Source organism: Panthera pardus, unplaced genomic scaffold (genome assembly GCF_024362965.1).
Source record: "Panthera pardus isolate Hobbes unplaced genomic scaffold, ASM2436296v1 HiC_scaffold_13, whole genome shotgun sequence".
In the NCBI taxonomy this organism is placed as follows: Eukaryota; Metazoa; Chordata; class Mammalia; order Carnivora; family Felidae; genus Panthera; species Panthera pardus.
This window is the reverse complement of record NW_026526688.1, coordinates 2,141,470-2,169,221: the sequence shown is the minus strand read 5'-3', so window position 1 is coordinate 2,169,221 and position 27,752 is coordinate 2,141,470. Positions and strand designations below refer to the sequence as shown.

The 27,752-nt window shown below is 54.0% G+C and overlaps 1 protein-coding gene across 3 annotated transcripts in view; it reads right to left on the bottom strand.

Annotated features, from left to right (window-relative positions):
- The window catches only part of MYOM2 (myomesin 2), a 75,189-nt gene extending 58,028 nt beyond the window's left edge, over positions 1-17,161 (bottom strand). Inside the window, exons 1-7 of one of the 3 annotated variants that reach the window (XM_053900772.1) lie at positions 17,032-17,126; positions 13,789-14,045; positions 12,098-12,216; positions 9,691-9,834; positions 5,823-5,961; positions 5,548-5,705; positions 4,287-4,379 (exon numbers count right to left, since the gene is read on the bottom strand). In XM_053900772.1, the coding sequence (XP_053756747.1) occupies positions 4,287-4,379; positions 5,548-5,705; positions 5,823-5,961; positions 9,691-9,834; positions 12,098-12,204 (641 nt within the window). In that variant the 5' untranslated portion in view covers positions 12,205-12,216; positions 13,789-14,045; positions 17,032-17,126. Of the gene's footprint in view, positions 1-4,286; positions 4,380-5,547; positions 5,706-5,822; positions 5,962-9,690; positions 9,835-12,097; positions 12,217-13,788; positions 14,046-17,031 lie in introns of all 3 variants that reach the window. The other 2 variants (XM_053900773.1, XM_019428023.2) reach the window with 2 other exon arrangements.
- Positions 17,162-27,752: the final 10,591 nt, after the last annotated feature.

The following is a 27,752-nucleotide window of genomic DNA, read 5'->3' as shown; positions in this document are numbered from 1 at the left end:
TTCCTTTGGTCCCCCTTTGTACAAACTTCCCGGGGGCACTTCTGTGTCTCAAAGTCTTGATCTGAACTGCCTCAAAAAGGACTCATGATATTGTATCTAGTTTAAATAGGACGGACGAATGTTTCAGTGGTCTGTGGCCTGCCCTGGCTACTCTGGCCCAATGTCCTTACGCGGGACTCACCATTTAACTCGAATCAGAGTTTGCATATGGAAGTCTAAAGAAAGTGCAAGAGGAGGTCAGCAGTGCTGAGCTCAGCAGGCATGGGGGGGGGCGGTGCTACAAAGAAAACGGGAGCCAGATCCCTCTAAACGCTCTCATTACACTATGAGAGCAGCATTAAAATTCCCTGAAGAAACAGGACGCGCATGATGAGTCCCCAGAGAAAATCTTACGAGCGTATAAAATACCGTCGAATTCGAACAGCACCAAAGGGTCAGAAGCTTCCCTTCCGGCACTTTAAGAATTCAGACGGCCGCCAAGGAGTATTCCTGGAGGTGAACGTCACTCCCGCGGCCACGAAGGAAGAGCTCGCAACCCCCCCTCCTCCCGCCCCTGCCCTCCCAACAGACGTGGCCAGCACATTCCCCACCACTCAGAACGGCCACAGATCAAATGATGGCAGGTCAGCACTTTGGAATGAACAGCTGAGCCCAGCGGCAGCTGCGGGCCCCCCCCCCCCCACCTCCACTCTGTGTCTGAAGAAGGTTCACACTGCCTCTGCCCAGAGGGTCCCGACCCAGGCCTATCTGGGTTCATGAACTGCAGATGACGGCATCCGGGGCCCTTCGAGGATTTATCAGTCTGTCTGGTCCAAAGCCTGTATAAATTTAAACGTTTTGGGGCCTCTGGGCGGCTCAGTCGGGGGGGCGTCCAACTCTTGATTTCGGCTCAGGTCATGATCTCACGGTTCGTGGGATCAAGCCCTGCGTGGGGTTCTGTGCTGACAGCACGGAGCCTGCTTGGGATTCTCTCCTCTCTCTGCCCTTTCTCTCTCTCTCTCTCTCTCTCTCTCTCTCTTTCAAAAAATAAATAAGCATTTTTTAAAAATTTAAAAGTTTCATACTTGAGAGTGGAAAGTGGTTTTTCCTCTTAAAACTGTCCTTACCACACAGCTGGAGGGGAGCTGGCTGGATCGTCAGCCTGACTTCCGTAACCCTCACCGACCACAGTGCACCCCAGGCCAGAGAAGAGATGTCCCTGAGCACAAACGCACCCCCCAAATGAGGGTGGACATTCTCCTTCTACAGAGCGTGGCTCTCTGTCCACTAAAGTTTCATGAATTGTGGAAACCAAAGGAGAGAAAATTGCAGCAAGGGGCCAGGGCATTCCAATGCCCCAGGCGAGGAGACCCTGACCCTCTGTGCGTGCTTGCACCTAGACCCGCCCCCCTTCTGCCTGCTCATCTCAGCGGCCCCCCCTTTCCATGAGCACCCCGCCTCCGATCTGTCACACTTCCTGTCTTTCTTTCTCCAGAACCCATGTAGAGCCCACGCCCTTCTCGCCAGCCACGGCATGGCCACCAGCACTCAGCCCTGCCTTCTGTTCAGAGCCAGGCTTTAGACCCTTTCAAGACACGGGTCAGATCTTCCACCGTCCCCCTCAAAGTCCTTGCCACAGCCCACAGCGTCCGTGTGGCCCTCACGGTCCCGGCTCTATCTCTGACCTCCTGTCCCTCGCCGGCCACAGCCCAGACCAGCCCGAGAGCCTGGGACACAACCTCTTGGAGCCTCTGCTGCAGCTGCCGCCTCAGGCTGGCACCCTCGTGGCCCACTCCCCATCTATCCCATTCACCATCTCCTGTAAGCCTTGTTCAGAAGATGTCTTCTCAGGGAGGGCTGGCCTGACCACCCCACTTAACCCCACAAGCTAGCCCACCCCCACACCAAGAGACCCCCATTCCCCACGCCCAGTACCACAGCCTCCTGATTTACTCTAGAATTCACTATTTTATTACGCTTACGGTTCACCTCCTTATGCCAGCATGTAAGACCTCAGAGATGAGGACCTCAGTTTTGGTCCTGTATCCCAAGCATCTGGACCAGTGCCTGGTACACAGTAGGTTGTCAATAAACAGCACCAGTAGGCCCATGAGGCCAGAACCTCCAGCTTCCTGAAAGAGCCTCATATTTACCTGGCAAAACAGGGTAACGACTTGTCAGACGCTTCCATGTTCATTACAGTCTTCTAACACCTGTTCTAAGTAATCTGTAGGTGCAGTGACAGTTCTGGTGACGGGGAACCTTCCGGGCCTCCAGAGGCACATACCGGGCTGTGTGTGACTGACGAGGAAGCCGGCCTCGCGTGAGGAGGAGGGGGGGACACGCAGCCTGGGGCTGACAGCCAGCCGGCGCCCCGTGCGGGGCGGTCCTGAGTGCTGGGTGGGCGGTGCCTGGGGGGCTCATGCCTGGGCTCTACCCCAAAGTCAGAGTGGGAAACAGGGAGGGAGAAAACGGGCAGGAGGCAGAGGATGAAACAGCGAGGGCAACGAAGGAAAGCACAGAAAGGAGGCGAGACCGACTTCCCGCTGGGTGGAGGGGAGCCGGCAAAGACTCCCGCCCGGATCAACCTGGGTCAGCCTCCGCCGAACCTCAACCTTGGGCCTCGTCCTCATGCTCGGGAAGCCCGCTACGTCAGCTCAGGGAGCCCCCAGCTCCGTGTCGGACCGGGCTCCTCACCGCCCCCCAGGTGAGTCCCATCGTCTGGCCGGCCTTCGGCACGAGACCTGCCGGTGGGTCTGGAAGGACCCCCGCCCCCTGACGCTTCCTCGTGGTGGTGTCCCTCCGCGTCCCCGCCCGCTCCGAGGAGCACACCCCACTGCCCTTCTGGGGCAGGGGCCTGGGCCCCACCCCCTGGTCGCCAGACGGAGGCCCTCAGGATCACCTTCTCTTTAACGGAACCCAGGTACAAAGGCTTTTCAACAAAACAGGAGAGAATCCCCTCGGCGGAAGAAGTACGTCTGGAAGACGGAGCCAGGTAAAGGTGACGTTGTACTGACTCGTGACTTCCACGAGTCGTCTTGGGAATTATTTCATTGGAGCTATTTTACTGGGGATTCCTTTACCTCTAAGTAAACGGAACCTAATTATGACATGGTGGCTCCACAGGGTGGTAACAGTGAACCCAGGAAAGTCATATATTCTAATGTCTTACTGATTTCTTGCCTTTATATTAGGATCCCTTATCTTTTCCTGGGAAGGACTTGATGTGACATCCTACACACACACACTCACCACCTGTTTAGATCACGTATGTCAACGTGGATGTGGTCCTCACAGTAGGCCCTATTCAGCCAACTAATAGAAGATAACATTTTTATCATCCTTCTCTGGAGAATTATTTTCAGATAAAAGTATTACAATCCAGGAAGCATTAACGACCCATCCGAAGTCACCAGGTCAGTGGTAGATGGGGATCCGAATCCAGGTCTCCGGCTGCCACACCAGCGGGGGTGTGTGAACTACAGGGTGTGGGGGAGCCTCATTTATCTGAGAAATCAACAGCCGGAGCCATGGGAAAATGTCACGGTACGCTGTGTGTGAGAAAAGTTGCACTGCACAATGTTACGATCTTCTTGAAAAACAAAAACGGTGTACACACGCAAACAGTAAAAGAACTGCAGAATCTTACTTTCGTAACATATACGTACGTATATGTATATATATGTATATATACATATATGTATATATACACACACACGTATATATATATACACGCACGTAAGTATGTGTGTTTGTCTGTGTGTGTGCATGCCCGTGTATGTGTTGTGTAAGAAAAATGACATGCTATCCATCCAGCAAAATACTGATGCCAGTTGTGGGAAATACGATTTTTTTCTTTTACTTATCTGTATCCTACATTTTTTTCAATTTCTGAGAAAAAAATATACAAGTTGTATTTCCTTGAGGAGCCTGGGTTGAGGGACTACTCCTCAAACCTGTACGAGACGCAGCCCCGCGGCCGGACAGGTGTGGAGGAATCCTCTGCACCCACCATAACCTTTACACCTGAGCGTGTCCATCTGTCCTTAAACCACTCGCCCTGTTCCCAGAGCAGGGGCCCGGACAAAACCACTGGGTCTGCCTCCCTGCGGCCCGACACTGAGGATAACAAGGGAAGCTTCTACCACAGGTTAACTCGGAAATACCACTGAGAGCACGCGGAACACACAGGGATGGGGTGCAACCTGACCTCCTGGTTTTAAATTCGTTTTCTCTCCCGCATGAGCAGCACGGACTATTTGGGGCAGGTGTCCCAGGGCACGTGGCCAGGCCCACCGAGACCTTACCTGTTGATCTCCAGGGTGTGCACGCCATACTTGCTCTCGATTCTGTACTTCCCCGGCTCTCCTGCTTGGCAGATCAAACTGCCGTCTTTATACCTAAACGAGGGAAACGCTGATCTTAGTGCAAAGGCAGAGTGGACTTTGCATTTTGTCCCAGCCTTCTTTACGGCCCCTCGGGACGCTACTCCCTGCCTGTGCGAGCTTCACGCAGGGCCCGTGGGCACAGCGGAGTGGCCGGGGGGGCGATCTAGGGCCCGCGTCTGCCTGTCTGTTTAGGGGAGAGCAGCTCTTGCAGGATTCAGCCCGTCTGGGCGATCCTCAACCGATGACAGCGAGGGCCGCAGGGCTCCTTGGACTCCGTCAGGAATCCAGGAAAAATCCTTCCATGAGAACGAAATGTTGCCAGCGTTAGCTGGGTTCCGGGCCAGCCTCTCCAGAGAGTTCCACAGGATCAAACCACACTGGACCCTGACTCGAGGAAGCTGGCCTCCTTGCCCCATGCAGGACAGCAGCACCTCGTCTCCCTGAGACCCAGAGGCTGCGGGTCGCAGCCTCCCCTGCCCGCCTGGCACGTGGGCTCCTTTTTTCTGATCTGGGCTGAGCGCCCCAATCCAGGGTGTGAGTAAAACGCTTACAGTTTTTGCAGCAAGCTACAAACTTCGGGAATGTTATCACTTCCAGCAAGTGAGGAAACACACAAGCACATATGGGGCCTGGAGACTTGTCTTGGCTCCTAAGGTCCGGTCGACCACAGCCCAGCTCCAGCGGGGAGCCTTCCCAAGTTAAAAGCAGAGCCACTCGTGTAAACACGGGCCACCCGAGGGAACTCTCTCTGAAATAAAAACCCTCTGAAAACTCAGCTGAGTCTGTTGCACCGACATGAAAAACGTTGCCATGGTATCTATAATGGACGCCCTGCGAGTTTTTATAAAGGCCTTTCCCGGAGTCTCGCACAAGGTGGTCGGCGGGACGGGCCGTGTGCCACGTGCTTCCTTCGCGTGGATCTCCCACTGCACGGCTCAGGCAGCCGTTTCCAGATCCCTGCAAGAAAGTGCAGGCACCGGGGCGGCTCGGCGGGTAAGAGTCTGACTCTTGATTTCGGCTCAGGCCATGACGTCACCGTTTGTTTGATTGAGCCCCATGTCTAGGTCTCTCTCTCTCCCTCTCTCTCTCTCTCTCAAAAATAAACAAACGTTAAAAAACCATCAGTAAAAAGAGAGGGCGAGAACAGGACAGCCCTCCCCGGGCCGGGAACGGCACTCACCACTGCACCACGGGGGTGGGAAAGCCTTGCACGGTGAAACACAGCTTCACGGACATCCTCTCCCACACGGTGTGGGACCGCAGGCGCACCAGGATCTCGGGGGCCCTGCGCATCCGCTCCTCGTACGAGTGCCTTTCCCCGGAGAGCTTGTCCTCCACCTGTCCCGGGGACAAGGATGCGTCAGCGCCCCTGCCCCGCCAACAGGCCGCGCGAACGCAGCGGGAGCACCCAGGACGAGGCCCGCGCCTCTCCCGGAGACGCAGGCGGCCCCCTACCATCTGCTGAATGGCGTATCTGTCCAGCTGGTGCTGCGCCTGTGAGCGAGCCAGGTGCACGTTCTCTTCCATCTCCGCCAGCTCCCGGAGGAAACGCTGCCGCTTGGCTTCGCCATACGAAGCCACCAGAGACTGGTACCTGCGGGAGAGGCGACGTTATTCTCAGGACACACCGAAAAGGGCACGTCTGCCTGTGTTTATCTCCCTCGAGACCTCTGTGCGCTGGTGAGCCTACACCACACAGAGCTGTGACGAGGGCAGGTGTAGGAGGCGTGAATGAGACCATGCCGGGGGGCGCCTGGGGGGCTCAGTCGGCTGAGCGTCTGACTTCGGCTCAGGTCGTGATCTCGCGGTTCGTGAGTTCGAGCCCCGCGTCGGGCTCTGTGCTGACGGCTCGGATCCTGGAGCCTGCTTCCGATTCTGTGTCTCCCTCTCTCTCTGCCCCTCCCCCGCTCACGTTCCATGTCTCTCTCTCTCTCTCTCTGTCTCGCAAAAATAAATAAAAAATCGAAAAAAATGTAAAAAAAAGAAAATTCAGGGATTGAAACAAAAATGCATTATTTTTTCTAAACACATAAAATGTTAAAATTGAAATATAACTGGGGCGCCCAGGGGCTCAGGTGGTTGAACATCCGACTTTGGCTCAGGTCATGATCTCGCAGTTCATGAGTTCGAGCCCTGCATCAGGCTCTGTGGTGACAGCTCAGAGCCTGGAGCCTGCTAAGGATTCTGTGTCTCCCTACCTCTGCCCCTCCCCCGCTCATGCTCGTGCTCTTTCTCCCTCTCTCTCTCTCTCTCTCAAAAATAATAAACATTTTTTAAAAAGGGAGGGGGCACCTGGGGGTTGAGTTGGTTAAGCGCCTGGCTCTTTCTCGGCTCAGGTTCTGATCTCCCAGTCTGTGAGTTCAAGCCCCATGTCGGGCTCTGTGCTGACAGCGTGGAGCCTGCTTGGGATTCTCTCCCCCTCCCCCTCCCCCACTCGCACTGTCTCTCTCTCAAAATAAACAAACATTGAAAAAGGGAGAAAGTCAGCATCTGGCGGCCTAGGGGTCTGACACCCCACGCTGAGGCGCCCACACAGACGACGTGAGATTCCTCCTGCGCGGAATCCTATAAAAACCACCTGTTCTCCTGGGGAGACTGCTGTTCTGAATGAATTTAGGACTGGGTTAAAGCCTCCTGAATCCACAGCTACAGACAGGAGGCAAACCTGTGTTCCAGGAAAATAGAGAGGATGCAAACAATTAAGCTCCTTTCACCTGTGGGAGCAGAGAACAAGGTGCGGCTCATCTGGCCGGGGGGGGGGGGGGGGGGGGGGGCAGGCATCTTCGTGAGACCAACAGGGCCCGGCCCGCTCCCGGCCCGCCTCTCCTGCCCCTTCTCCCTCTCTCTCCCTCTCTTCTGTCCTTCTCCCTCCCTCCCTCCCCTTCTTTCTTCTCTCTCCCTCTCCCTCCCTCTCTCCTCTTCCCTCTCCTACTCCCTCTCCCTCCCCCAACCACTGAGGGAGCATCTCCGCTGCTCTGTGATGAGGTGTCCGGGCCTCTGGCCCTCTTCTGCAAGCCCACAGACAGCCTGTGTGATGCACGGAGGCCGGTCTTTCACTAGTACAGAAGCAGGGGCATGAAAAGGCTACTTCTAATCCACGTATCCCCAAGGAGGACACGCTGAGATGTGCAGAGCTCCCGACGAGTCTTGGGTTCCTATTTTACGTGAAGATAGAGTGGTAATTCCAACGGACGCACCCACGGGTTCATCTTTTGAGCACCAATCAATCTGTCCCATGCGTTAAACTAGTTTCTGCCGTAGGAGGTGAGGAACAAAATGAGCTGGGGAGGCATGGGTTATAACCCACATACCTGCCATGAGTCAGCTTCCTACTTCAGGCGAGTAGCCTCGTGTATCCCAGAAAGATTTTCCACAGCCAGAAGGTCACCAAAGTCATTATCGCCAAAACCACGTGAATCCCTGACCTCTCAGATCAACAGAAGTCGACCTTCCCCCCATTTCACCCCCTCAAAAACTGAGGAGTGGAGAGTTCTTGTGCCATGTTCAAGGACACAAGGAATAGCTCATAAACTTATAAAGCTCTAGTCCTCTCACTCCCCGCACCTGAACCCTAACTATGGGTAGAACCATTTTTTAAATAATCCAATACCAGAAAATCCAGAGTTTTATAACGTACACGTTTTAAGTTTTTTAAATGTTTATTTTTGAGAGAGAAACAGAGCAAGTGGGGGAGGGGCAGAGAGAGAAGGAGACACAGAATCTGAAGCAGGGTCCAGGCTCTGAGCTGTCAGCACAGAGCCCGACGCGGGGCCTGAACTCAAGAACCGTGAAATCATGACCTGAATCAGACCAAAAGTCAGACGCTTAACCGACGGAGCCCCCCAGGCACTCCTCTAATGTACACATTTTGAAGTGATTCTCTTACAAAAGAAATCCTCACTTTATAATGAAATTCACGTGTCAAAACTCCCATAAGGCATTTAAAAGATCATTCAAAGATTAAAAATGAGGGCTAATCTCTTCAGCTGTACATTTTTATTACACAGATCCTTCCATCGTGAAATTCATCAAAAATGAAACCTGTTTACCAAAATCTCATTCTTCTTTCAGGTTTTCAATGTGTTAGAGATATCGAGAAAATTTTCTAGAAGTAGGAGGGAGAGGTGAGGGGGGAAGCAGCAGGAAGGAAATAAAGCACTCATGACCCACTCAACTATTTTGTTCTTCTAAGATCACCACCTGTCTCTCTGATCTGGAAATAATTTTAAGACTGACGTCCCTATTAATCCATGTCATGCCCGTGACATTTTCCCCATGAGCTGAGTCCCCTGACATGCACGGCACGGCCGTCTACGGGCCCCTCACGACGGTTTCCCCACGGACACCCCTGGGAATGCTGGCGCGTCTCAGGAAGACCGCCTTCCTGGAGTCGGCGACCTCACTGCCCCGCTTGAGCAGCTCAGGAAGCTGTCGGTGGGGGTTCCACATGACCTTCAAACCGCCAGGTCTTAGGGCTTTAATGTGAGAATCCTGCTGTGCGTGGAAAGCTAGCGAGTGCCACGTGGGACGGCGACCGGGACCTGACACAGGATGCCAGCGGCAACGCACACATGGCACGCGGCCCCGTCTGCGACGTTCCCTTCTGCGACAGTTATCCTGTTAGGGTCCACTGAGGTGATGTCACTGACGAATAAGCAGGCAGCGGGAGCTTATGCTTTTGTTAGAAGCAAGCATCACCGGGGCACCTGGGTGGCTCAGTCGGTTAAGCATCCGACTTCAGCTCAGGTCACGGTCTCACAGTTCGTGGGTTCGAGCCCCACGTCGGGCTCTGTGCTGACAGCTCAAGAGCCTGGAGCCTGCTTCGGATTCCGTGTCTCCCTCTCTCTCTGCCCCTCCCCAGCTCACACTCTGTCTCTCTCTCTCTCTCTCAAAACTAAATAAACATTTAAAAAAGATTAAAAAAAAAGAAGCAAGCATCACCTGGGGCACAGGGAGGGGGGTGCTCAGACAGTTACGCGTTTGACTTCACAAAGCTCAGGTCATGATCTCACAGTTCGTGGGTTCGAGCCCCGCATCGGTCTCTGTGCTGACAGCTCAAGAGCCTGGAGCCTGCTTCGGATTCCATGTCTCCCTCTCTCTCTGCCCCTCCCTGCCTCCCAAAAATAAACATTTAAAAATGCCTTTAAAAACAAAAAAGAATAAAAAAGAAGCAAGTGTGACCTTCCAGGCTCTCTCGGGTGTGCGTCTGGCTGCCGCCCAGTCACTGTCCCCCCCTCTGGCCTTCAGGCCCTTCCTCCCGAGGCGCGGGGACTCCGCGGGCCTGCGCGGCCTTTGCAGGCGGTCTGGGGGAGGCGGGGGTTACCTTCTCTTCTTGTCCTGCTCCTCCTCCTCCAGCTCGGTGCTCACCCTCTTCGCACAGATACTGCACGTCGTCCCCAGCGCCGTCTGGCCGGAAGCCCTCTGGGAAGACGACTTCCTCTGGGCGGACGACTGCGTGGAGGTACGCCTGGGTGAGCGCAGAGAAATCGGACGCGTCAGAGAAGTACACGGGGAAACGTGACAGATGCACGCAGGGCGCGCGAAGGAAAACGAGGTGCAACAGAGAGGGAGCAGACCGTAAGAGGTTCGGCAATACAGACAGCAACTGAGGGCTGCCGGAGGGAGGTGGGGGGGATGGGCCAGATGGGTGACCGGCACTAAGGAGGGGGCTGGCGGACGGGCACTGGGTGTCATACCTAAGAGATGAGCACTGGGTTCTACTCCAGAAGCCGGGACTGTGCTGTAGGTTAGCTAACTTGAATTTAAATAATTGTTTTCACGCTAAAAGCAGGGGCACTTGGGTGGCTCAGTTGGTTAAGCGTCCGACTTCGGCTCAGGTCACGATGTCACACGGTTCCTGAAGTCAAGCCCCACATGGGGCTCTGTGTGTCAGCACCGAGCCTGCTTTGGGTCCTCTGTCTTCCCCTCTCTCTGCTCCTCCCCCACTCATGCTCTCTCTCTTTCTCTCTCACCTCTCTCAAAAATAAGTAAATGTTTAAAAACAATGGTAGGGGCGTCTGGGTGGCTCAGTCAGTATAGCCTCCGACTTCGGCTCAGGTCACGATCTCACGGTTCATGGGTTCGAGCCTCGTGTCGGGCTCTGTGCTGACAGCTCGGAGCCTGGAACCTGCTTCGGATTCTGTGTCTCCCTCTCTCTCTCTCTGCTCCTCCCCCCACTCGTGCTCTGTCTCTCTCTCAAAAATAAACATTTTAAAAAGTGTTTAAACAATGCTAAAAAATAATAAAAACTAAAATTAAAGACAGTACACAAAGTTATCATCGCAGACACGCCACCTTTTCCAGCGGCGGCACGCCGGCGTGAAGGAGCACGCACACGCGTGCAGACACACAAACGGGTGCGTGCACGCTCACAGCTAGCACATGCGCATGCGTGCACGCACACGGAACTCCGCCACCGTCTGCACTTGCCTGTGCCCGGAGGGGCGCGTGCGTGCATGAGTCGGCCTCTCCCCCTTGCCATTTTCCATCCGTGCCAGCCAGCGCCTTCCACGGCGCTCTTGGCCCAGCGCCACGATTATATATATCTCCGGGGATCTGAGGCTCCCGGAGGCTGCCGGGAGCACTGTGAATGCTTGGCTGTGTGTCACAAGGATGGCAAAGGACACGGGGCCGCGGGCGCGTCTAAATATAGGGTGTCGGCGACACGCACGAGCCCCCCGGCCGGGCCCGGCACACCCGCGGCGTCTGTCCGTCCTTCGGCACAGCCGTCTAACCGGCCCAGGCCAATCCCGCACTCGGCACACAGGCACGTGCTGCGGGTCCCCGAGGACGCCGGCTTCAGAAACCACCGGGTCTGCGGCTCGACACCAGCCTACCAGGCACCGGATAAGAGTATGGTTTTGCTATGCATATTATTGCGGCAAAATTATGGGTATCGGCCTCCACGTGATCTTCACTCCGCCCCTATGAGCTTTCCTCCCTCTGACACTCTTCCTGTGGCCCTTCCCACCGCCCTTGTGCTGACTGGTTTTGTTGTTGTTGTTGTTGTTGTTGTTGTTGTTGTTCGGTTTTATTTGAGAGCAAGAGAGGGAGCCAGAGAATCCCAAGCAGGATACGCTCTCTCAGCCCAGAGCCTGACGTGGGGCTCGAATTCACGAACTGTGAGATCACGACCTGAGCCGAGATCAAGAGTCAGACGCCCGGGGCGCCTGGGGTGGCTTACTGGTTAAGCGGCCTCTCGTGGTTCACCAGTTCGAGCCCTGCGTTGGGCTCTGGGCTGACGGCTCAGAGCCTGGAGCCTGCTTCGGATTCTGTGTCTCCCTCTCTCTGCCCCTCCCCCACTCATGCTTTGTCACTCTCTCTCTCTCTCTCTCTCTCAAAAAAAAATAAACAATGAAAAAATTAAAAAAAAAAAAATCAGACGCTCAGCCAACTGAGCCACCCAGGCGCCCTAGACTTTCTAGATCCTAGTTCTGGAAGATGTGTAGAGAAGAGCAAAGTCAAGGAGCACTTATGAAAAAGTCTCTGTGTTCATCATCTACACTAGGGGCTCAGAGCCAGTCTATCAGCATCTACCAGGATCCCAGGGGCGCAACCTGGAGCTTCCAGTGCAGCCAGGAGAGCTAGATTTCCCCTGGGGTGCTGGGCGCGGGCGTCAGGGAGCCTGCCATCTCTGACCCTCCCGGTGCTCCCGCCCAGGTTGCAGGGGACCGGACGCCAGACCCCCACGACCCAACCCCTCCCAGTCTAACCGCTGAATTTCAACTTACTTTTTGGCAGCATATTCATCCAGAAGGTACCTCGTCTGAACATTGCGGTACGACTGGTCAAAGTGTTTGTGTCGCTTCTGGTAGAAGGGCACTGCGGCGAGTGACATCTCGGTGGGCACCTACGAGTAAGGAGGGAGGCGGACGGTGCTGAGCTCCATCCCCCGTGCAGTCTTGCCCGGGCAGTGTCTACACCAGCATGTCGGGTTGTTCCAAGGGGGGGAAACCAACTTCAGTCCATCAAACCCCTTCGGGGGAGGGACGGATGGAAGAAACGTTATGTAAGTGAAAATAATCTTGGGCTGGGAGACCAGGCACCTATCAAGTTCCCTGGGGTCCGACATCATTTTCTGTTTGGTTCTTTGGAAATTAGAAGATTGGGTTGTAGGTTTCTTTTCATTGTGAGCTCACCAAATGTTTCCACAACACCCCGTTTATCCAAGGCAACGTGAAAGGCAGTGTGAGTGACAAGGTTAAAAATAGGTAAAACACCGATTAGAGAAGTAAACAAATACTTAGAATACAAGATAAGAGCGGAAAGAGGGACACACGCCCTGGGAAGCTAGGAGGGGGCACACATAACAGGAGAGAGGGCAGCCAAATGAGGTCCCCTGAAGTAGGTGACATTTGAGAAGAGCCTTGACAGATGGATAGGCTGACAGATGCAGACGGGGCAGAGAGAAGGGCATCCCATGAGCGCAGGTAGGAGGCGGGGAGACAGGATCTCAGGATACTTGAAGAGACGGGACAAGAAATCACTCTGGAAAGCTTGTAACCACATATGGTGACCTGGAAAGGGAATTCGTCTCCAGGACGCTGTCCAGATCCACGCTTCAAAAATCACATCCCGCAGGGTACTTGTAGATGCCCACGGCTGGGGTGGGCGGGAGCAGGGCTGAGCCCAGCAGGGAACCCAGAGGGGCGCGGGCACGCGACACATCTTGGTCAAACTCCCTGAGAATTCGTCCTGCGGTGAGGCGTCTGGGAATTTGCAGTAGTGCTGGCACCTGGCCACGGGGCCACCTGCACCCACAATAAACAAAGCGCCACTTCTCACTGGGCTATTTGGCCGTCTCCGAAGCGTGACACAGGCAGCATGCCTCAATCTCGGTGACCCCTAACCCCCCAAACCGAGGGCCGAAGGAATTCTCAATCCGAGCTCCACTTTGGTCCTTTGTGTGTAAGTTCATCCCCCCCACTCAAAGAAGAAAACGCAGAGGCAAGGCAGTGCTGGGGGACAACGGGAACGGAGACCAGGAGTGGTCAACACACAGGTGCGGCTCTGAGGTGAAAAGGCCTGGCCTCCGCCACTGTTCAGACCTTGGCGCGGGTGTTACAAAACCCTCCAGGCGCTCTGCTGGTGATCCCTGTAGACTCTGATCTCCCAGAGTCACAGAATCGCAGGGCTCGGGAAGATCCTTAGGGATTATCTCCGCCCCCACTGTACTGGGGGTGGGGACGGGAGCAATGCCTCCCCTGGAAACATGCAGAAAGGGCTTCAGACTTCTAACTCTGGGCCTCTGACCCTTTGCCACACGAATACCAATGTTTCCTCTTAAAGACCAACCAGTCAACCAGCCTCCACGGGTCCACTGAGGGCCGGGCATGTGTTTTACAGCATAAATCTGATTATAAATACGCAACGGAACGCGGCGTCTAGTGGAACAAAGCGAAAAAGGCGCCTCTCCATCCACCTCAGCTCTGACACAGGTATTCTAGCGCTGAGGCCAAGACCACAGGTTTGACATCGGGCAGACCGAGGTCTGAATCCTGAGCCCCGCCCGGTGACGTGGCCGCGGGTGACTCTCTCACTGCTGTAACCCCGGGGTTCTGAACGGATTCTGTGGAACGTTTGGCACGCGGTCTCCAACAACCAAAATCGGCAGCTGTCCCCGTCACGCTACGTGCTGTCGCTGTTGTCCAGCCGGACGCTGTGGGTAGGAAAAGGTATCTGAAAAAAATGCATTCTGTCACTTGACTATCTGAAACGTCCTCGATGGCATCCCCGTGGGTTCTCCGGCGAGTTCAGCAAGGTGAGTCTTCAAGAAAAGCTTCCTGCCCACGACCGCGTGGCTTCCACTGATTGCGTCCGGAGTCCCTCGTGTGCTGCGGAAAGCTCACGAACCGAAGTCAGACCGGGGTCGGGGGACACACTGCACCACTCTGAACCACATTCCTGTCTCGGGCTTCTCCCACCGTACCTGCAGGGCCGGAGGAAAATTCTACGGCACCAATCCAGGACGATGCCCGCAGGTGCTGTGATGCCAGGTGGTCACGTCCCATCTCGATACTTGCTAATGTTGCCGTTGAGTCAACCTTCAAACGCGTTTGCATTTCTCTGTGAAGGGAAGAGCCCAGAAATGGCCCCGACGATAAGAGGTGATATGCTATCTTGACATGTCTAAACTGTGGCAGCCGGCACCCAGAGGAGGGTAATACACACTCGAGGGGACCCGTGCTTCTGTTCTGACTTAACTCGGCGTGTGCTTGTGCGGGTCTGGGAGTCCTCAACACTCCCCGTTCAAGGAGCACACACTTTGTACCGATTAGCGACGCGGGGCCGGAATCGAGCTCACACGGCTCCGGTGGTCCTCGCTCCAACTCCTAGACCTGTTATCGCTGTTTCTCCCAGCCCCAGACGGCCTTGGGCAGGGCAGGAAGAGAGCACTTCACTGCACCGATCCCACATCTACTCTCTGCTCACTTCTCGACACACTGTGTGGACGGCCATCAAAATCAGGGGCTTCCGAGGACTCTGCAAATGCAATTATCCTCACTTCTGCCCACTTTTCATGCCACAAACACGTGCCCCTGCCCCGTGGCGGCCACGCCTGAATCACAGAACCACTGCATTTCAAGGACGGGGCCGTCTTAGAGGCCCCCCCTTGCCCCAGGGATGACGTCACGTCTTACATCTGAGCCTTGTGCCAGCGACCTCAGCTCCTCCTGCCTGTGCTGGCTTTTCCCAATCCCCTGGGTGACCCAGACCGAGTGGCAGGACCACCACGCGGCCCACGCCCACGTCCAGGCCACTCGACCTCTTCCCCGCCCAGTGGACCTCACGTCTCAGCACCTCCGTGTTGTCCCTGACCGCCCCAGACCGGGCATGCTGAGATCCCTGCAGGCTCAGCACATGCTCGCAGCTGCAGCCTTGGGTCGCAAGGCATTTATCTGAAACCACAGAGCGATTCCACAACTTGCCACGGATGATCTCATTCTGTCTTGGGTGGATCTCAGCCTTCCCTGCGAGGAAACTGAGTTTCAGATGGTAAAAATCATCTGCCCGGGTCACTGGCTCGTCGGAGACAGAGCCGACGTCCCACCTTGCACTTGTGACTCTGTGCCCACCTGCCCACACCCATCCCCGCCACTCACGGAACGCTTCTGACACGTTTGGGAATTAGGACACCAAAGTGAAATGCGAGCCTGTCCTCAAGTACAGGAGACCGTGCGTCTGTGACATGCTTAGACCTAATCCCTTCCTGCCAACGATATTTGGAACCCGCCTTCCCTGCCACCAAGAAGAAACTGAATTTGTGGACGCATTTCAACCACAACGCATTTATTTCCATTTAATAAAAGAAGCTGTGTCCTGTGCAGCTAAAAATGTCCAAGTCAATGAGCGTACCAAGTGAAAGCTTTTCTAGAGGAAGGAAAAGGATTGGTTGGCGCCCACAGTGGGCCGATGCCCCCCAGGTAACTCAACCCTCAGGCCCCGAGACATGTTGTACCCACCCTCATTCACACCGAGGTCTACTTTCCCTGAAGCTTTTTGCAAATGACTTTGCACCAAAAGACAACTGAGCACAGAACCACTCTTAAAATCAGCCTCGATGACAAATCTAATACGGTTTGACGTCTAATGTCTGGCGGCTGAATTTCTCCAGCGTTCCTCCGAATCATCTTTCGGAACCGTGACCTGAACAGCAGAGGCCTGCCCTCGCGGCCACAGGGCTCTCCGGCTTCCAAGGACCCTGAGTCCCTGTGTCCTGACGCCGAAGCAGGATCAAATTCGATCAAGCAACGAGATCGTGTGCAGCTTCCTGGACGAGAGACGGTTGCCATTTCTTCACAAGTTCAGAGAATTAAAAACAAACCAACAGCTCCGGAAATATTCCAGTGCCGTGAACTTTTACGCACAGAGTCTCTGGGTTTTGTGTGGGTGAAGGTCCCCCGTTCAGTGTTAGTTTCCAGTAAGTTCGCTGCAAATGTGACCCAGACCTGGTTTACTTAAAACTTCAATTATCTTTCTTCCACTCGCTCTTGGACGCCTGTGTCACTTGTGGCCGGGAAGTGAGAGCTGAGACCCAGGAGGTGGGAAAGTGACCCTTCTGCGCACAGGCCCCCGCCCCAGCGCCCTCCTCGTGGATGCACCTCCAAGGGCGGGAGGGAGCACGCCGGCTCCGCCGAGGGCACCGAGCCCAGAGACTCTGCAGGACTACTGCTCATCATGGAGCACAGAGAAGGCGGCATGGGGAGCTGGCAGTGAGCCTTCTTCCCCTCCCCCAGACACCGGTGTCCAGGGCCACGCTAATGTCCCTGCTTCCTCCTTCTCTCCAGAAAATACCTTTTATTCCACACCTTTTCAATCTGCACTGCCCCCACAGACTCCTTCAGGGCTCAGACTCTGGAGAAAGGGCACGGGCTCCAGGCCCCGGTGAGAAACGCCGCAGAGCTCGGGTCAGCCGGCAGGTGCACTGAGCGGGTGGCACCCGATAACACTCGCTACCGTGACCTCGGGAAGCATCGGAAGCGTTAAAGTCTAGTCCGGGAAGGACAGACGCAGACCGAGCCGTTGGCTGTCTTGTCTGTCCAACGGAGCGCCCTCCCCCGAATAGGTCCACCTCGGACACCTGACTGCTACCGGCTCGGCATGCATCGTTATTCCTTCTTCCAAAGCCCCGGGTTAGAGAAGGAAAGAAGAAAAGGGGACTCACCCAGAGAGAAAGGAAAACGGCACAGAGGAGAGATGCCCTGCCGGCCTGGCTCGCCCACGATGCGGCTCTGGCTGAGGAAGACACAGCTACTTCTGCCTCCAAGTGCCCAGCCCTCCCTCCCATTTATGGCCTGGGAGGCGCTATATATAGCCACAGGGACTGCCTCACCCCGAACTAATACCTGCACCATAAGTCATCAGCCTGATCTAAAAGGGAAAATTCTTTGAGTCAGAAAAAATCAAAATCACAAAATGCACAGTGCCTGTCCTGTCCACAAAGCGCACCTGTCTCTCCTGGGGCATGGGTGTGACAATTCGGGGAGAGCCCCAGGAAAAGAGGGACGGGCCGGCAATCCACGTGGCTGGCTCTCCCGACGCATTTTAACTTTTATGCATAAACTCTCAGACTTCACTTCAATCCTGTGGAACCACAGGTTCCCTGGATCATAGACTGCCACCTCCAGAGGAGTCTGATGACGGCCAGACTGCCAGCAGGCATTTGCCTTTTGTCCCCAGGGCACTTGAGCGCTTCTGGTCCTGGAGGAAAGGAAGGCAGACTCTGTGGCTTTTTGGGTGTTTGGATTTGTTTTGTTTTGTTTTGTGTTTATTCCAGAAACGATTCGAGCTTTCTCTGGTCTCATCCTGAGGTTAATTTAGCAGGAACTGTCCTCCTAAAAGAGGAGCCAGCCCAGTCGGCAAGTTACGTCTTATTTATAGTTATTACCACAGATGTGCGCTGCGTCTAACAACCAGATAATTGCAGGGTGTCCGTCTTTTCGCACAGCATGTGTCCAAATATAAATAACACATGCCTGGCACGGCCACGGGCTGTAACCTGGCACGAATCGCCAAGAGGAGGGGCCGTGTGGCCGTGGCCCTCGACCTCAGGATCCAGAGGACTGCGATCAAACCACAGCTCACCACGGAGGCCGTGTGACCTTCGGCCAGCTGCTCTACCTCTCTGTTTTCCCCACCTGGAAAGCTGTCTTTACGTTTCTTACAAACGTTGGAGAAAATACTATCCTGGGAAGGGCCTGGGCACTAAAAAAAACCCTCTGTGTCCGCACAGCTGGTGTATCAGGAACACAGCCAAGGACCAGCAACACAGGTCAATGAGTGTGTAAATCTCAGCTGAGAGTCCCTGACGTACTTGGTCGGGGGCTGCACGCTTCTATTCGGGGCCTTATTCCCACTTAGTGTTCCAGTGGCCTAGCTTTTAATTTAATAAATGTTAGTCAAACGGGTATCAAATAAACACAGGTAGTTGGTGTGTTACCTGTTTAGCACCTTCTCGAAGGAGACCAATCCTGCCCTCGTCCGTGAGCCCCGCAAGACGGTCCATCGTGGGCTCTGCCCCCCGCCCACGGGCACGGCCCCACAACGCGGAAAGGACGATTCCAGGGGCCCGTCTCCCATCAGATGGCATCACAGCCCACTGAGTCCCAGGAAACTAGGCTCTTCTGAGAAAACGATCTCATTCCAGGGAGAGACCGTCTCCTGACGGGACCAGAGGCGGACCAGCTTCTCATGCTCCTCACCATCCATTTCAGAATTGCCCCGGCCCCCCCAAGAGGTAGGGGCTCACCCCCTAGAATGCTGCCCTAGGAAAGGCGCGCCATCTCAGCCACACTACGTAGGGAAGCCAAACACTGATCTGGACAGAGCAGGCCCCTGACGGGAAGAGAGTCCCCCTCACTGAGGGGTGAGACCCATCTGTCTCGGTGCAGCCATCGCGGTCCTAGAAGACGACGCCACGGGCACTGTGAGGGGCACTTGCGGGCAGGCTGGGACCCTGCCCGTGTGCTCAGACACGCCATACGGCAGTGGCCGCTAGACCTCCCCATCTACAGGACCACCAAAGTCTCTGCTGAAGCTCCCTGGACGCGGGCTCGTATCTTGCGCGACCCAAAGAATCCTGACAGACACATAGGAAAAACGATCAGCGATTTTATTTCCAAACCCACAGCTGGAGTTTGCACCATGCAAACGATAAGCAAAATCGGCATCAGTGAGAAATGTCAGATGATGTAAAAAAGGACACGGGACGCTAATAAGTGGCATCCGATATTTTCCATCAGAGGAACCGGGTACAGTGCGTGGTTCACGGGGCAAAGTCAAGTCTTCAGGATTTCATTAAATTCTAGCGCAGGGCCCAAAACTGATATTCAGGTCACAAAATCTATTTGAGTATTTGAAAAAAAGAGCAAAATTGTTCTTAAGGTATTTTGCTAACTTCCATATACTCTTAGAAAGCAACAACCAAAAAAATGGCCTGATGTATTTTAGAAAATGTCTATCCGACAGGCCGGATATTCCTAACTGTTCTACATTACAAAGGATGAGGCCACACAGAAAAGGAGCATCCAGGGGGCCGCGACGTGGGGGGTGGCAGAAACACGGGCCCTGGCACGCCAAGACTGGCGCCCGGCTTGGCCACCTGTGAGCCACGCGGCCCGTGGGACGCTCCTTAGCTTGGATTTCCTCGTCTCTGAAGTGGGTCCCCCAGTGCTGCCCAGAGACAGCATGTGTCCGATACGCGTCAAGGCCCTAACGGACAGCAGCTGCGGTGACGGGCTGGGGTGCCGGACCCCCAGCCCCAGGCTTCCCTGACTCCTCCTCGACTGGTCATCTCTCTGGCACAGGGGGTGTTCATTTCATCCCAAAGAACTTGATCCTGGTGGTCTGGCTGCAGTAGGAAGGAGCTGCCCCCGGCCCGCCCAGCCCGCCCAGCCTGCCCGGCCCTAGGCTTCGGCCGAAACAGGTGTCCTGCCCCAGATCAGCTCACTGGCTCCGTTCACCTCTCTTCCCAGCAGCTGCCACCTACACAGGCCTCACAGGGCCATGCCCCCCTCGCCATGTCCACGAGGGTCCCGGTACGTTCGCCTCCTGGCCCGTGAGCGTGCGGAGCTCGGGGCTGCCCACGACGGCTGGCTTCACTTCAGATCTGAGCTAGTAAAACTCTAACAGAGACGCTTTCAAGTGCCATACGGCCGTCTCTGCCTCGATCCCATTTTAATCTGCTTAAAATACGACACTTCTGCGTGAAATCTCTTAAATAACAATCTGATTCTTAAACTGGGCAAAATCTGATTCTTAAAATGGGGGGGCTCAGTTGGTTGAGCGTCTGGCTTTGGATCTCATGGTTCGTGAGTTCAGGCCCCACCTTGGGCTCTGTGCTGACAGCTCAGAGCCTGCTTTGGATTCTCTGTGTCTCCGTCTCTCTGCCCCTCCCCCACTGTTCTCTCTCTCTCTCTCTCTCCCTCTCTCTCTCTCAAAAATAAACATTAAAAAAAAACAGGCAAAGGACTTGAATAGACATTTCTCCAAAGACAATGCACAGATGGCCAACAGTCACGTGAAAAGATGCTCAACATCCCTCCTCATCAGGGACATGCAAATCCAAACAAGATACCACCTCACGTCTGTCAGAACAGCTAGCATCAGACAACAACCACAAAAACCCAGAAAACAAGTCGTCGGTGAGGATGTGGAGGAGTTTGAGGCCACGCGCACTCTTGGTGGGTGTCTTTGTATTGTTTCTGCTGTGATCATTTCTGACAGTTTGTTCTCATCACCCCAACGGGGACAGCCAGCTTGGAACACCTGGTGGAGAGGTTTCCACATCTCTTCCCTGGGCGTCTGGGTGTCAGGTGATCTCCCCGCGAAGGCGAATTACTAGTTCTCCCCTCCTCCAGACGTCTGAAGTAGACCACACTTCTGTACATACAAGTACGTCTATTACCCCTCTATCCATAACACAACTGCTCCTGTCGGGACAAGACTCTTACCCAGAACAACTACAAATTCAGCTTCAATACAAATAAGGAGGGGCACCTGGGTGGCTCAATCGGGTAAGCGTCCAACTTCTACTCAGGTCACAATCTCACAGTTCATGAATTCAAGCCCCACATCAGGCTCTGTGCTGACAGCTCAGAGCCTGCTTGGGATTCTCTCTCTCCCCTTCTCTCTGCCCGCCTTTCTCTCTCTCTTTCTCAAAAGTAAACATTAAAAAAAATTTTAATATAAATAAGGAAAGAGATGAGAGAGAAAGAAAGAATAGATGTATGAGAGATCAGATAGCTGATAGATGATAGATAGAAGATAGATAAGGTGGATCAATTAATCGATCAGCCAGGACGAGAGACGCAAAGGCCCCTAGAGAGAACTGTGTCTTCCTGCACTCTGTTCTTGACCTTTGGACATTTTCCAACTCCTGGCTGGCTGAAAGCTAGGAAGGCAGAGACCCGCTCTAAGAAGCTGAGAGAACAGTGGAGCTTTCTAGCAATGTCACAGGGCTGGGGAGAGAGAAATTGGAGCCTGAGTCAGAGGACGCGTGCAGGACGTGAAAGGCCAGGATGCAGGAAGAGGGCGAGGCCCACGGATGTGAGCCAGGGCGCAGCACTGACTTTCACCACAATGCACTGCGAGAACAAAAAGCAAACAAAAAGTAGTAAAGCGGCAAAGCAGGGTTTCCAGTGGGTCCATGGTGCTACTGAGACCAACACTGGGGTTTAGACCCTCCAAAAAGATAGGGCCTTCTTAAACAACCCAGGTTCTCCATGGGGACCCCGAACAGAGTGGGGGCACCCTGGAGGCAGAGGGCCTCCTGCTCCTCCAACCGGCTTTGCTTGTCCTCAGGACCCGGTGGATCCTGGTGCCATCTCCCTGCTGCCATTCAGGACAGGTGGCCCCATTCCATGAGACCAGCATCACTCCGAACCCGGACAATATCTCTAAGGCAACTTCAGTCATTCAGGCCAAGTTCACTAAACAGGAAGACTATTGTTTGCTGTGGGTGCTGTAATGACTGTCGCGATCTTGGTGGCTTAAAACGACAGAAATGTAGCCCCTCCCCATTCTGGAGGCCAGATGTCAAAACTCGGTATGTCGGGGGCCTGTGCTCACTGCAGGCTCCAGGGGGGATCCTTTCTCCTCTCTTCCAGCTCCTGATGGCCTCCTGTCATCCACCACCATGGACGCCTCTGTCTCGGGCACCTCGGTGTCTGTCTCCACGTCTTCTTTCCTGTTTCTGTGTCCTTTTCTGTCCCTCATCAGGGCAATCACATCGGATTTAGGGTCTACCATAATCCCGTTTGATCTCAGAACAATCTTTAACTAATTATATCTGCAGGAACCTTACTTCCAAATAAGATCACATGGTGTGTGGCCAGTGGGTGTGAATGGGGTTGGGGGTGGCTATTCAACCCAGTATAAAGACCTCCAGAATATGCTAATCACAGGAGGCAGCTATGTCAGTTAAGTGACGGAGTCCTGACTTCGGCTCACAGTCTGTGGGATCGAGCCCTACCTCGGGCTCTGCACTGACTGCACAGAGCCACTTGGGATTCTCTCTCTCCCTCTCTCTCTGCCCCTCCTCCCTCCATCTTTCCTGCTCTCAAAGAAATAAATAAAAGCTTTAAAAAAAAGAATAACCCAATCATATAAAAAGAGCCCAGATTTCCAAATCATTGGAATTATCATACACATTTTTTGAATATCTGCAATTACTGTGTTCAAGAAAAAAAGGGGATGAGATGGAGAATTTCACCAGAGAACTGTATTTTTTAAAGAACAGCATGTATATTTTTTGTAATTTATTCCTTATTCTTTTTGAAACAGACTCTATTTTTTAGATCAGTTTTAGGTTCATGGCAAACTTCAATGGAAAGTGCAGAGGTTCCCATACACCTCATGTCCCCACGTGTGAACAGCCTCCTCCACTATCAAAATCCCCACCAGATGGTACCTTTGTTGCCACTGATGAACCCACACGGACACGACGTCATCGTCCAGAGTTTTCATCAGGGTCCCTCTTGGCAGGGTGCTTTCTGTGGGCTTAGCCAAATATATAATGGCATGCGTGCACCATTACAGTATCACACAGAACAGTTCCAATGCCCTCAAAATCCTCTGTGCTCCACCTGTCCAGCCCTCCTCCACCCGCACTGATCTTTTCCTACCTCCATAGTTTTGCCTTTCCCGGAATATCAGAGTTGGAATCACACAGTACGTTGTTTTTGCACACAGCCTCCTCTCCCTCAGCGTCAACATTCAAGGTTCCTCCGTGTCTTTTCACTGCTCGAAGGGGTGTTTCTTTTTAGTGCTGAATAATATTTCATTGTCTGGATGGACCACAGCATCGCCATCACCTACTGAAGGACATTCCGGCTGCTTCCAAGTTTGGGCAAAGATAAATACAGCTGCTATCAACATACATGTGCAGGCTTTTAGGTGAACATAAAACTTTCAATTCATGAAACTTGTTTTCCTGAGTCTTCAACTCATCAGCACCACTGATGGATCACATGGTAAGAGAATGTTCGGTTTTATAAGAAACCACCAAACTGTCCTCCGAAGTGTCTGCACCATTCTGCATTCCCTCCCGCGGTGAGCGAGAGCTCCTGGGGCTCCCCCTTGTCACCAACCCTGGGCGTGGTCAGTGCTCAGGCTCTGAGCCTCTCTAACAGGAGTGAGGTGATACCTCAGCGTTGTTTTACTTTGCATCTCCGTAATGACATGTGCCGCGGAACATCTCATAGGCTTACTTGCCATCTGCCTGTCATCTTTGCTGAGGTGTCTGTTCAAGTCTTTTGCCCATTTTTAAATCGGGTTTTCCATTTTCTTGCCGAGCTTTACAAGTTCTTTATATATTTTAGATATCAGCCCCTTATCAGAGATGTCTTTTGCAAATATTTGTCCCCGACTGTGACTTTCTGCCCAATCTCTTCACAATGTTCTGCACAGAGCAGAAGTTAGTTTTTCATTTTAATGAAGTCCAGCTGATCAATTATTTCTTTCATGGATCATATCGTTGGTGTTGTGTCTAAAAGTCACTGCTGTCCTCAAAGTCATCTAGATTTTCTCCCAGAATTGATTTTTTTAAAGGATAAAAAGAAAATTCTAGAACTGAAAAATACAACCAATGGTAAGAACTTAATAAAGAGCTTTAACAACACTCCGTTGCTCTCCCTCTCCCCCCCTGGCCCACATGCCCTCCCATGCATGGACTCCACGCCCTCATGTGTGGAAACTCCCGGAGCTCACAGAGGGTCTGGAACACTCTGGATGCCCCTCAGGCAGGAGGGCGATCTCCTGGTTCATGGGATGTTTGCACTGACTCAGCAGTTGGGTCACCATTAGCCCCAGGAGAAAGGCTGCTCTCACATGCCCAGAAGGTGGAACACAGGTCAAACTCACTAAGTAACACAGAAAATGTTAAAAAGATCCAAGTCAAACTTTTGTATGTGAAAACGGCCACGTCTGAGATATTTTCAGTGCGCTGATGGGGTTAACAGCATATTATTTCAGAAGAAAAGGTCAGTGAATATATTGGAGATATAACAGCAGAAAATATGCAAAATAAAACAATGAGGCAAAAAAAGGCAGGAAAAATGAAAAGAGCCCCCACCCCCAGGACAAGCCTGGCCCCCACCGCACACAGCAGTCAGGAGGCAGCAGACCCCTCTTGGGCCAGCACGATGACCTCGAAGGCCCCATCACACAGGAGTTAAATAGGTTCCAGGGCCCCCTAACATCATGCAAAGTCCCTCCCCCTCACCTTATGCAAATAACTTCTCCTCCTCTGTGGACCCCGCGCCCCACACCTGCCCTGAGGCTCTTCTCTCGCCCCCACCCTCTACACCATTGCTTCTCAGTGCCCCCCCCCAATATGTCCCCATAGTCCCCAAATGTCCTCCAACCTCCCAGACCCTTTCCTCGGCCACACATCCTGCTGCAGCTGCTGACCTGTCCTTCCAGCCAGACCTTGGAAAGAGCTGCGTACGGTCACATTTTTCCATGCATTCACCGTCCCCAAACCCTTCGTCTAGTCCAGCCTGCCTTCCACTCCTGCCACATCACACCCCAAAATAGCTGGACGTCACCATGGCCACCAAATCCAGAGTCTTTGTCCTGCTCTCCCGCTGTCCACCTGTCCCCATCCTCTGAGCCCGCCGACTGTCTTCCCGCCTGGAGTCCATGCTCCCTGGGCCCCTGTCCCTGCCTCCGGCCCCTGCAGGGCATGGCTCGTGCCCCCTCCCTGCTCGTCCGCAGCTGGGCCACGGCTTTTGAGGGGCGAGGCTTCGATGTCAAGCAACCTCTCCGCCTTCTTCCGAAGAGTAAATGGAACCTCAAACCCAACAGGTCAAAGACCAAACTCGTGCTCTCCCTGCAGCTCCCCATCTGGCCTCTGTCAGTGTCCCCCACCCCTGAGTGGCACCAGCCATTAGCCGTGGACACCTTCCTTCGGCCACACATCCCAGGCGTCGTCCCTCCTGGATACCCCGTCCAGCCTGCCACCCGCCTCCGTCCACACCGCCCGGGCGCCACCTCGTCCCGCCTCCCGCATCCCACCGCGTGCCCCAGCCGGCTGCAAACTGTCCTCCAAACCAAGTCCCACACAAGTGTGTCAGAGTGCACACCTGGAGAGTCACCCCGTGGCACCCTCACCGCCACTCCGTCTCACCCACGGCCCCGCCTGGCCCTGCCTTCCTCCGCACGGTCCCTCCCGCCTCTTCCAGCCCCCGGCCTAACTCCCGTTCAGACTCCCCCTCAAACGCCCATTTCTCAGATGCCTTTTCCCACCCCAGTCTGTCAGGTTCCTTTGTGACACATTCCCGAGAGCCGCGTTTCCTTCTCCCAGGGGCCCTGCCTCGACTGGCAGCCACGCATTCCTTACGGCCACTGCCCTGCACGACCGTCTCTCCAAGCCGACCGTGAACACAGGGTGTTTTCCCAACCCCCGGAGGTGCAGAGATACACCTCAAGAAACACTCGCTTCCCGAACCAGTAAACCAAATAAATTCACTAATGTGCCTCCTTTTTTATCAATAAGAAACTGAGTGGTGATAAAACCGATAGCCTTCCCCAAACATCAAAGCAACGAGATTGGTCGGTATTTGGGCGTCGCTCAATGGCTCTGTACTGAGGCCCGAAGTTTTTCCATGTTTTGTAAATCAAAACACAGCCTAGGAAACCTGGCAGGCAGCCCTCGGCAGGTATCATATGTGCATTCTGCCCGGCGTGACCTCCGTCGTGCCCGTCGATGAGGTGGGGTGTTGGGGCCGCGCACCCAGGGCTGTGGACACACGTAGCCCACCCAGCTCACCTAGCAGTTACAAGTTCCTCTCTGACTCACAAGGATCTTCCGGACCAGGTAGGGGGTAAACATTTTCTCGGGAGAGAGAAACCCAAAGGGGGTGTGGAGACCCAGGCGGGAAGAAGAGAGGCCAAGACCGAGGTCGCGTATGGTTTGCGTTAGACCACCGCAGGCTTCTGCATCTCGGTAAAACTCAACACGAGCACCGGGTGATGTACAGAATTGTGGAATCATCATATTACATGCCTGAAACTAACAGAACACCGCATGTTGACTGTACTTCAATGTAAAAGATGAAAACGTGGCCCTGGATGCAATACGCATGGTTATATTTAAAACCGTACGAATCGTCCACCTGCCCGAGTCAAAACCATACAACGGGCTCCTTTCTCCCGAACGAACTGTACCCAGTGACCACAGGGTTGTGAGAGACAAAAGTGGGTGCAGATCCCCTGACTTTGACTGAAACGGTGCCTTGTGCATCACAGAAACTCAACAAGTACCTTTTTTTACCCTGTAGATTCTATTTACAGGTTTCTATTTACAGATACGGCCCTCCATTAATGGGAAGTTTATCTCTGCGATGTCATTAAATAATCACAGCGAGGCTACAGAGGCCGAGATCTGGCCACCGAGCCCCGAGCCGGTCGTCAAGGGCACTGGCTCCGGGCCTGGCTGGTAAGTTTGCTAATCTGTTGTCAAAGCTGCGTGACCCGGGCAGAATCTCCTCGACCGCCCTGGGCCTTGGCTTTCCCGCTGGTAAAGTAAGACTTGGATTACATGATCCCCGTTTAAGCCCCAATACGCTACGATTTCAATCCTGAATGATCATGTCCAGGGAAGGGAGCGTCCCCGCACATGGACACAGTCACCAGCTGCCTGGCTCCAAATAGGATCCAGGAAACAGGAACCAGAGCACAAGCCGGCCACGCCAAGAGGATTCCATTCCGAAAGCACTTAATGGCTTAGAGATTACCAACAATGCGGCCCAGCCATGTGCTTGGAAGAAGAGTGGTCGTAATAAAATAAAAATGGATGGAAGGCACTCGTGAGCACATTCAGCTGGCAGGGCCGGCCTGTCCTGGCGGAGAGGGAACCAGCCAAGTGCCCCTGGGCTCCAGGAGAGGGTGGGGCGGCTGGAGGCTGGGACAGGAAAAACTGTCCGGGGTCACAGGGCTGTGCAATGACTTTGAGCCAAAATTTAAGTATCTTGATGTCAAGGCCATCGCTATTCAGCCTCCAGGGAGGGGTGGTTCCCAGGTCAAGGTCAAGGTGAAGGCCATGATCCTGTTCTGCACTGGACTCTGGCTAAACCTCCAGGGGTGGTTACTGGGTCACGTCTGCTGAGACCCTAGGCTTGATGCATAACAAGAGCAGGCTCTGGGGGCGAATTCTTCTTAAATCCGTGAAAGTCAGAAACGGTCACTAGAATCCTGTGTCACTTCCCTGGCATTTCTACTCCCAGCGGGGTGGTCTGTTCCTGCTTCCTAAGGGCAGGCTGTGCTTGGGCGGGGGCCCCTGTGATGAGACTTGGCTTCCACACCGGGCGAGGCATGGAGGCATCTCCCCCAGGAGGCTGACGCTGTGATTACTCCAAATCTACCGGCCCACGCAAACCTTAAGAC